At 38.3% G+C, this 10,929-nt stretch overlaps 1 protein-coding gene across 50 annotated transcripts in view; it reads right to left on the bottom strand.

The window, feature by feature from the left end:
• Nucleotides 1-446: 446 nt before the first annotated feature.
• Nucleotides 447-10,929, bottom strand: part of clasp2 (cytoplasmic linker associated protein 2) — a 58,522-nt gene continuing 48,039 nt past the window's right edge. For all 50 annotated transcript variants that reach the window (XM_055218848.2, XM_055218849.2, XM_055218855.2 and 47 more), the window contains 12 exons: nucleotides 10,541-10,704; nucleotides 10,350-10,428; nucleotides 7,230-7,373; nucleotides 6,516-6,659; nucleotides 6,170-6,276; nucleotides 4,627-4,774; nucleotides 3,498-3,693; nucleotides 3,104-3,297; nucleotides 2,146-2,274; nucleotides 1,858-2,064; nucleotides 1,613-1,729; nucleotides 447-1,527 (listed from right to left, as the gene is read on the bottom strand). In XM_055218848.2, coding sequence (XP_055074823.2) covers nucleotides 1,438-1,527; nucleotides 1,613-1,729; nucleotides 1,858-2,064; nucleotides 2,146-2,274; nucleotides 3,104-3,297; nucleotides 3,498-3,693; nucleotides 4,627-4,774; nucleotides 6,170-6,276; nucleotides 6,516-6,659; nucleotides 7,230-7,373; nucleotides 10,350-10,428; nucleotides 10,541-10,704 — 1,719 coding nt within the window. In that variant the 3' untranslated portion in view covers nucleotides 447-1,437. The remainder of the gene's footprint in view (nucleotides 1,528-1,612; nucleotides 1,730-1,857; nucleotides 2,065-2,145; nucleotides 2,275-3,103; nucleotides 3,298-3,497; nucleotides 3,694-4,626; nucleotides 4,775-6,169; nucleotides 6,277-6,515; nucleotides 6,660-7,229; nucleotides 7,374-10,349; nucleotides 10,429-10,540; nucleotides 10,705-10,929) is intronic.

Below are 10,929 nucleotides of genomic sequence, written 5' to 3'. Positions count from 1 at the left end.
CCACAGCGCGCGCGATCGCCCCTCCGTGACGTTACATTATAATTTCAGACAGTTCAGCTCCAATATGATCCTGAGGAAGATCACGTGCGTGTTTTTGCTTTTAGTGTTTCATTCCTTTTATATAGGCTTTTAGACCACCACTACAGAACAATATTTCATTACAGGCATTGCTTATTGATACATTATGCGTTATTCAGCAAATACACACATTTACAGTATAGTGTGATATAACTTACCAACAGTTTTATAAGGCATTTCATTTAACGTCCACTAAGAAAAACAGCACATACTTGTATGTGGTAAGGTATTGTGCTAGCAATGCAAAGGTCATGGGTTCGATCCCAGGAACAGAAATACTGATAAACATATAGCCTGAATGCACTGCAAGTTACTTAGAATAAAAGCATTTACCAAATGCACAAAAGTAAGTAAAAATAAGGAGACAGTTTGTTCATTACTGTACATTGTCTTTATTTTAATTTCATCGTTAGCACAGCTTTAGAAATGCGGCATGGAGAGAGAGAGACGGATAGAGAGAGAGAGCTTTTCACAGGGATAAAGGCTGACACTACAGGAAATAAGTGACGAGACAATTGCAGCATTTAAATGCGTAAATACATTTCTACAAATTTTCCATCAGAGAAGAATGACACTATGCTACCTAAAAGAATTCACGCGCCCTCGGGACTTCACAAGATCATCTCGAATATTCCTTTGTTATATATAGATACATATTGCCTACACATCTCGATAACCAAGAATCGTTGGTGACGCATGGGCCGTTAAGCCATGACTGCAACCAGGTAGAAAGGTCGAGTTTAATTCATGACATGCATATAGCCAAGCAAAGTATGCCTTATGATAAAGCAAGCTGGACCAACCGCTTACTGTTATGAACTGATATGACTGTTAATAATCAATAGTGAGCAATTAGGAACATTAATAACATGTTGCTCAGAGTTCTTCATTTCATTTTAAAAATCGGAGTTTTCCCCCAAAGACTCTTTGATAAAAAGAAATGATCTCCAATGTTGTGAAACGACACCTCGTGTGACTTCCCTGCACTTTAAATACCACAGCCTTTTTCCAATGCATCTAACACACACACTCACACACGTTTTGTCACTAACAAGGCAACATAACAACTGTTTTGACATAAGCAGACCACCACCAGTGGCACAGACGGTGGTCTTTGAGTCTCTGACATGAACGACGGTGATCTTAGATGGGAGGAAGAGGTTTAGTCCAATGGTCCTCCTCGCAGCGTGTCCCACTGGAAGGTGGTGTGGGGCCAGAGGAGGGTGTCCAGCGATGTAGATGCATGCGGCTTTGTGTATTTGTAGGCAAGCGTGTGTGTAGTTGTTTGTTGTGTTAAAAAGCCTGCTAGGGTCCCTCTGCACTAAGAGAGTGCTGTAGTTCTGAATAAAGACGGCAGAGCTACAGACTCTGCCCTCCTACGTCTGAAGACTGGTCACTTCCACCGGAGCCGCTCTGAGCTCGCTTTATGTACAAGTTTAACAGTTTTAGCTGGGAAAAAGAGAGAAAGAACATGTTAGAGCTTTCTTTATTACATCTATATCTCTAATCTGCAAAAAAACCCCACACATCTTACCTTGCTGCCCGACAGCTGGCTTAGATGAGGCTTTAGCTCCTCCCCAATGACAGCATAGACGGCCACAAGGCAAAATACGCATGCTTTTCGTACACTACTCTCAGAGTTATCATAACCCTGCAAAGCAAAGTAAGCAATTCACAATGGTTGCATTAGAAAATAACATGATGTTATATATTTGTGGGGTTTACATAATGTAGACTAACACTATCAAAGTGTTATTAACATAAAAATACAGCAATTACCTGTATAAGCCCAGGGACTATCTCAGGGAGCAATTGATGGAGACCCTCTTTAGGTAGCCGGTCGATGACTTTGTTGAGCATCTTGATGGCAGCCAGGTTAATGGGGTAGTCGGCCGATTGGATGATGGGGCACAACACCTTGACACACTGATCTGGACTTATAGATGTGGCCAACATAGATGCCGCCTCTTCTGCAGCACGCACCACCTGAAGGACAGTTTTAAGGTGTATAGAGTCAGTGGATCAGTGTGTGAATGATGATCTAAATGACATTTGGTTTAGCCTGACCTCTTTGTGAGGGTCTTTATGTGCTTCCAGGGTCTTCATAATGGTGAGTTCCGCATAGTTTTTAAAGCGCCATGGCTGTCTGTTAAGGATCTCCTTTAACACCCGCAGTGCTAATGCCCGGATGACATGCTGAGATGCAGAAATAAATGCAAGTACGTGAATCAGACTTGAATACGATTCGTACACACATGCATATATGGGTGATTCTCACGAAACCATTGAAACACCACGGCACTAATGATTTTAGCTTTAAAATGTGTAATATAGTGACATTAAAAAGCATCAGAATTAACACAATACTGTGTTCTACCTTGCACAATGTGTGATTTCAACATAAGAATTTATCATTGTAAATTTGATCTCATTTTCTGCTGAAATTCTCATTACCGCAATGTGTCCGGCTGTGTTTGAACATGCGTTATGTTGTAATTTAATGAAATTAACACAAAAATATTAAGAAGAAAAATAAATGGATGTTTTGCTAGACTACTTTAGATGACAGAAAAAATATTTACTGATCTTTTTTTTACAGTTAATTTGAAATATTGTCTTGTCAGAATGCTTACACGACATTTTGATTATCATTACCGCAACAGATGCTTATTAAATATTAATTTAATTAATAGAAACATAATACTTTGATTTTAAATGCATGTGCAGAATCTCCAAATTATGTTCTTTTAGGTTTGTCATGTCATTTTGAAAATATGTCAGTGTTGATGTTTTCTGACTGTTGCGGTAATGAGATTTTTTGGGACTAATTTTTTAAATGATGTTACAAAAAGTGTTAAATGATAAGTAAAAGTTTTTAAATTAATGTTCCCATTTTCTCCAGACTTTGTTTTTCAATGTGTGGTGGGAAAAAAAGTAAATTTAAGCAATTTTTACATTTTCATGCTTGACATTTTTAAAACCAAGTTTTCGTGAGAATCACCCATATACATAGCTGTTCGTGTACCTCGCCATCTCCAAGAGTTTCCAGGAGCAGCAGGAGAATGGTTTTGAAGTGCTCATCCCAAACATGCAGTTGCGTTTCTCTGATCAGTCTCATTAGCTCACACAATGCCGCTTTCCTCTCCTCCACTCGCTCGCTGTGGTTCGAGAGCTCCTTTAGGAGCTCGGCTACCATCTCGGATTGGTCCACGCCACTGTCTGTAACAGTGACAACAAATCAAATCAGACGCGCACAGGCTTACATCATATACAGACTGCATCAAGAAGTTAATAATTAATTAAACAAACAATATAGTGACCAAATCTTAACATGACCCCGGCCCGGAAAGCACAATGCTTTCAGTTATGTGCCAAGTAGGATGCTAGGTTTATTTAAAAAAAAAAGTGCATTGTCTTACCATCTGTGAGGGAATCTTGCTCAGCATCTTTCAGGCTTTTATTAAAAGGGGAGGAGCCAAAGGAAGAGTCTGAGTAGCTGACTGGCTGGTATTCTTTTGTTGGACGGGGACTTGAGGAGAGCAGTGGCATAGTATTTAACAGAGATGTTTTGTTATCCAGCGCTGTCCGCCCAGAGTCTGTCGTTTCAACACCCCCCTGAATAGATACGTACACAATACATTACCACTTAAAACCCTTTTACTGTCACTGTCCCACAGGTGGGACTTTGGCATTACATATTTAAAACACTAATTTCTTAGTCTTAACCATCACTAATCTTGAAAAACTATATATCGTAGGAAAGCTCTCAGATTGAGGTTTTCATATGTCATCACAATTTTGCAAAAATAATGATATAGTACAAGGAATTTTCTAAAATGTCACTGGCCAACAGGTGGGCCCAAGGTGTTTTTATGTATTTACGATTAGATATCCTATAAACCTGAAATAATCTTGACAAACTATATATTGTTGGAAAGCTCTAATAATGTAGTTTTCATATTTCAAGGCCATTTGATGATAGACATTTAGTAGTGACAGTCATTTTGTTAAATGTCACTCACCCCTAGGAATACATATGAATTATTATATATTCATAACACTAATATCCTATTATAAATCTTCAACAAACTATATATTATTGGAAAGCTCTAGGAATGTAGTTTTCATATTTCAAAACCATTTTTCATTAATAATGATGCAGTAAAAGTAATTTATTAATTTGTGATTTGCGAGTATGCAGCAAACCGTTGACACCTAGTGGCCTTTGTTGGTAAAACCACCAAAAATGTAACAGAAACTTGTGATTTAATCTTGAAATTTGGACCAGACCTAGTTCAGACCTGTGGCTTTATTTATGTACCATTATGGGATTAAAATATTTTAATTTTTATATACATTTGATTAAAGAGTATTATACTTTATTGCATTTTTTTTTTAAATAAACTTAAGTGATATCGCTATTTCAAGTTCACCATTAAAAAGAAAAATGCTAAATATTGCCAGTATTTGGTTTCTTATAAATGTAAGTAAGCAGATAACAATTGTATGTCACATGATAGGCAGAAATGTCAAGTGCATGTTTCTTACCTCTTCTCCATCTCCATCTCTTTTTCGTAGCGGCTCCGTCATGTCCTCTTGGCTGCGGACGCTGAAGTTCTGGATGGCCTGACTGACTCCTCTTAGGGAGCTGTAGATCTCTTCAGAGTTCATGTTCTCTGTATCGTAATCAAATGCACTGTGAACACAAAAAAAGACATGAAATTCTGTATTGTGAAGTAAGTAAAGGGCATCTATATATGCATATATTCCAGTTTTTGACCATTGGACTTAAGGTTTGTTCATAATTGCGCTTTGCTCCGCAACATGAGCCTCCGCTGATCGTGCGTGTCTCAACAACCGGACGAGGCATTTATAGTTAACGCGCTTGCTGTTGCACTATTCTTGACAGCAGGGGGCGACTCGAGCAACTGAGTCCAAAACCAACACAGAGTAAAGGAAAGCAGCAGTCGTTCGCTGGAACAACCCTGGTGCTTGATATTTAAATATGATAATATGAATAAAACAACAATCTCTTAAAAATGTCTTTATTAAACATGATCATTTCATTAACATTTTTACTAAACAAACAATACAGAAATTTCAAGGTCGGTATTTTATTCCTCATCCAGTCGTACATTCAATTGAAATAAGCCAGTAATTCTGAATCACATGTAAAAGAATGTTTGTTTTAAATTGCCAAGTTACCATACTTTACTTTAAATAGTACATTCATTGTTTTGCATGGATCGATCAAAAAGATATGTCACAGGCTTGCTTACTCGGTCAGAATCGCCTTGTGGTTGGTCATTTTCGGAGTCGGAGCCGGGCACGCGGTTACAAAAATTGCCGTGCACACCTCCACACGAAATGAGGTCTCACGCACCTAAGGCGCATGCCCGCCCACTCCAGGTTGACACAATTTATGCCGCGCGCACCAACATGCTCATGAGAGCAAGGTTACATCGTGTTACCTTTTAAGATACAATGTTACTGTTCCCTTTTGATGGAACTCGCGCTGCATCACTGCGGTGACACTTTGGGGACGCCTCCAGAGGTAAGTGCGTCTGAATGTGTATATCAAATTCAACCAATGGTGAGGCTTAACGACAAAGACAGGGTGATGCGGGAGCCAGGAAGTATATCTCTATCTGAAATATTGCCAAAGAGGGCGTTACAGGGACACAGGAAGTATGGCAAGGGAGACGCAGCGTCTCGTTCCCTTCTCAGGAAACAACAGTTACACATGTAACCCGAGACGTTTTCATGTGCCAAACACAACTATGCAAAAACATTTTGGTATGAATCAACATTCGCATACAGAAGATATAAGCATTTAAAGCGAACAGTTTAGCACGTGTGCTTGAAATGTCTAGAATTTTTATGATATTACGCTACACTAAACAGGGAATTATATGGATTTTTTTTCCAGAAAACTTCTTGCATAAAATAGATTCAATCACCTGTATCTATGTATGCATATTTTCAAAAACTTCCCAGGGCATTGAATTGTTTCCCCCAGATTCACAAACTTTCAAGGATTTCAAGGACCCGTGGGAACCCTGTAAACAGTACTTTAGACAGTTGACCTCACCTTGGTGAAGGTGTGTTTTGGGATGTGTTGGTAGGGGAGGTTAAGGGGCTCGACCAACTGGCAGGTGATCTTGGGGTATGTCGGGTAAGAGGGCTTCCCATTGTAGCCTATAAAAACAAATAATCTTTAGTCCAGACAGAGAAGTGTTAACAGATTTTTTTTCTGAGATTTAAAAATAAAATTTCCATCTTACAACACCCTGAAAACAACTGGTGAAAGGCTTAAGAGGACAAATGTTTTATACTGCACATTATTCCACCATTATATATATTTTGGGATGAGTGTAAAATAGTGGCTGTTATAAGATATGATACAGTGTGTCTGTGCGTCACCAATGTCTATTCACCTGGGCCGCGTTGCCTGTATTCCTCAGGTGGTTCTGCAATAATTTGGTGGCTCCATCCTGAAAGGTTTTAGGTAACGCTGCTAGCAACATTGTGAACTCTGGTGTGTTCAGCTGGAACAGTGAAATCAACACGGACTGTGCTGCCTGCCATCAAAACACAAAACTTCAAGTTAAATCAATATCTGACAAGCTAAATAACAAATAATTGATTTAAAAATGCCATAAAAGCACAGTTTTGTTTTCTGCGCTGACATATTTTTTTTACTGAAACCAGAAATTTTTATAAAATGTATCATTTTAGTTATGTTAGAGCCAACAATAATTGATTTTAGTGGTTTTATGTAGTGACAGTTTCAGTCAAAAGAGCATCTGATTGGCCGAACATTTAAAGTACATGATGAGTCTTCAATATTTTTGTTCTGTTTCTAAGAAAGACCATACACTCAATATATATCTGCTAAAAATTTCCAGCCTCATACCACCTTTAAGAGTGCATACTGGAGGATATAGTTGGCCTTAAATTTACATTACATTTATTCATTATCTAAAGCAAATTAAAAACATTTTTTATTTTTCCTTTAATATCGCCAAAACTCTGCCTTTAATAACTAAATTTAAGTTTTTTAAACATTATAAAGATTGACGTAAACATTTGAAATAATGTCCATGTAAATGTGTATGCATATGGATGAACGTATCTCTGGTATCTTGTACCTTTCTGACGTCAGAGCTCTTGGGCTCAGTGGTCCATGTTATGATACGCGACACAGCCAGTCTGGTTTCGCTGGAGTTAACGAAGTCTTGCGGCTCCATCTGTAGTGTCAGTGTTTCTATGTACTTCAAAATGGCCACCTTCACCTGAAACATTATCCTTATGTTACAAATCTGCAGCAAATAATCTGCTAATGCCAACTAATGCACATTAAACCATCCAAGGCATCAGCATCATTCATGACTCCCACTGTAATGTAAACAAACATGAACCCAATCACGCAACCCTCCATCAGGTAAACATCTTCCCAAACAAAGCACTCAGAATCAAAACAGTGTTCATAAACCATTAATGCAGCGATCCATCACCAACAGGCAAACAACACATTCACAGCAATGCTAAATGTTCATTAAATGAAGCAAGACAGCAGGGGGAGGTTGAAGTGAGGATGGTGGGTGTGAACGAGTTCATAACGTTGTATCAATACATGCCTCTATTCTATGCGACTCAAGACTCAAGAGTATTTCATTTGTGCTTCACTCTCTCCTTTTCTGTTTGTTATGAGGACATCATCTATTTAAAACGCCCATATGATGCTAACTTCACTTTTACAAGGTGTTTGGACATAAATGTGTGTTAGCAGTATGTGAACACAAAAACCCTATTTTTTATAGAAGTCTATAAGACTCTTGTTAATGTGAGGTCATACTGATAAAGCCCCGCCCATGGCCAATGACAGACTGGATAATTTGACAGAAAAGCTTTTCCGAGAATTTTGGTTAGCACATTGTTGCGCTAATGTGGCTAAAGATAACATTGTCTCAGACTGTATTCACAGGTATCAGATATATTTTTAACTGAAAGCTGTCTGTTGGTAAGGGAGTGAGGAGCAGTACCTCATTTGCATTTAAAGGTACACACATGAAAACTGTGTTTTTTGGTCACACCCAAAAAGAGGCATGGAAATGGACATGACAGCTCAAATTTTTAATTATTATGCTGTATTAAAATACACGTGTATTGGGATATTTTGTTTGCCAATACTGTATCAATTTTTAAAATCTTTTTTTTTTAAATCATGCAAGATTCATGGCAGTTGTTTTATTTTGAGTTTACATCCCAACCACTAGATGGCAGTCATTTTATCTCTGAACTTCAGAAGTGACAGAAAGTGTTTGCATATGGTAGTGTGTTCTTGATGACAACTTTCCTAAAATGATATCCTATGTAAAATGTATTGCATTACGCTGCATCCCAACCCCTGTATCATATCGCCAGATTATTGCCGATATACAGCCCTAGGCTACCGTTGTGAATCGGGGTAAGCTAGGTGGACTTCCATGTACTCGATATGTGCTCAATAACAGATTTTTGATTATTTCGAAGTTACGGATTAAAGCTTTAAGAAAACCGTCTATAGCAGTCAAAGACCTACATTTGATACCTAAACCAACACTAAAATCTAAGCACTTTCTTTTCACATTTTCTAAACTAATTGCATAAATTGGGTTAGGGTTAAAACGGAGCTGAGTAATAGTTTAATTGATAGCTATTAAAATATAAAATAGTAAATATGGTGAGGGGATGCATTGTCAGAGAGAAAAGAGAGGGTTTGCGGAAATCAGAGGGCGTTGCCAAATTCTGTTGGTTGGGATTTAGTGCAGGCTACATAGTAACTAAAGATCATGATATTTATATGTTTATTTTAAAGGGACACCCCACTTTTTTTGAAAATATGCTCATTTTCCAGCTCCCCTGGAGTTAAACATTTGATTTTTACCATTTTGTAATCCATTTAGTTGATATCCGGTTGGCGCTACCACTTTTAGCATAGCTTAGCATAATCCATTGAATATGATTAGACCATTAGCATCACGCTCATAAATAACCAAAGGGTTTTTAATATTTTTCCTATTTAAAACTTGACACTTCTGTAGTTACATCGTGTACTAAGACTAGTACTTTTTACGCAGTGCCCAAAAATAGTCATCTGCTATTGCAAGTTACAAAGGGGTCTTTTTCAGGCGCTGAGTATAATCATTGCGCCTCCTGCAGCCATGTTACAGCAGCAAAGTTATTGACTATAACACCAGAATGAGAGTATAGTCCTAGCCATATCTGCCTAGAAAATCGCAATATTTAATTTTCCGTCTGTCTTAGTACACGATGTAACTACAGAAGAGTCAAATTTTAAATAGGAAAAATATCAAAACTCTTTGGTTATTTTTGAGCGCGATGCTAATGGTCTAATCAGATTCAATGGATTATGCTAAGCTATGCTAAAAGTGGTACCGCCAGACACGGAGATCAGCTGAATGGATTCCAAAACCGTAAAAAAACAAATGCTTAACTCTAGGGGAGCTGGAAAATGAGCATATTTTCAAAAAAAATGGAGTGTCCCTTTAAAATGGCTTAAATAATGACTGTTTTTTTTACACCGAGGTAACAAACATTTTGAATTATGAGGCAAATTATTCACTCTAACTCTAAAATAGTTTTAACTACTACTAATTAAACTTTAAATGAGACATTATATCTCTCACGACAGTTTACGGCAGGGGGCTGCGCGTTACAGAATTGCTTCCCCTGTGTCCCACTGACCTGTACTGCTTGGTTCCACACTTGGATATTTTCCTCCAGTGTGCAAGCATGTCGTCGCTTTCTGAGGGGAAACAATTCTATAGCCCCGCCCCCGTACCGGCAACAGCGCCTTTTCCCCGGCTTCAGAAAGAGAGAGGGAAAGCACATCAATGAAAGAAAGTCCCAGACAGGGAAGAAGAAGAAGAAAGGGTGGGAGGGACAGGAGTGGGTGCAGGACAGCAATAACTAATATTGCTGCCAAAAAGATGTCGAAAGTGAGGAAATGATGAAAAGACGATGCTTTGGTTAAAGGGCTGTGGGGTGTGTCCATTTGTGCATATGACAAATGAGGTTTTGGGTCCGGGGATTAAAGAGACTTTAAAGCAAAAGGTTTGTGTGAGATTTTTATGACAACCTGAGTGCAATAAGCCAACGCATTTAAGCATCCCGCAAAAACTTTACAATTATTGTTGAACCCCGATCTCAAGTGATTCCAGCATGTCGCACAACAAATCCACAGTCACTCCTTTTGATCCCTTCACCTTCAAGTTGGGTGTCTGTGTTTGGTCAACGGTGAATCTCATAAGGATGGTGAATTGTAGATCATTAGGAAAAGATTCTCTGAAAATGACACAAAAATCAACATCAATATTTGTAAGCATTAAGGACAATTTTATATAAGAATTGCAGTGACAGCGGCAAAGTTTTACATCTATATAGTCTTTTTATTTACCTCGTGACATCTAGGGCTTTCTGTACTTTGGCTTGTACCGAACCGAGCAGATCCGCCCCCATTTTCTTCAGCAGTTGTGTGAGCAGCACAAAGAGCCAGTCCTGCAGATCTTCCTTATGTACCGCAATAAAGTCCACTAGCGTCTCCAGAAACATACTAAATACCTGTGCAGAAATTCATAAGCAAGAGACATCAGAAACACACAAAATAGATATTGGAAAGCAAGCAGGAGTCATGCATTCATCTTTTTTAATCATTCCTTGTTCGTATTCATTTGTTAGAAATTGCTACAGCACATATTAATGTTGCGATGTTGCCAACAGGAAAATATCAAAGCAGTGCCAATAACATCTCCCACTTTCATCCAAAACTGTTATATGTAAATTCAA

Source organism: Misgurnus anguillicaudatus, chromosome 20, assembly GCF_027580225.2.
Source record: "Misgurnus anguillicaudatus chromosome 20, ASM2758022v2, whole genome shotgun sequence".
NCBI classification, from domain to species: Eukaryota; Metazoa; Chordata; class Actinopteri; order Cypriniformes; family Cobitidae; genus Misgurnus; species Misgurnus anguillicaudatus.
The sequence above is the reverse complement of the archived record's forward strand: the minus strand, read 5'-3'. Positions and strand labels throughout refer to the sequence as shown.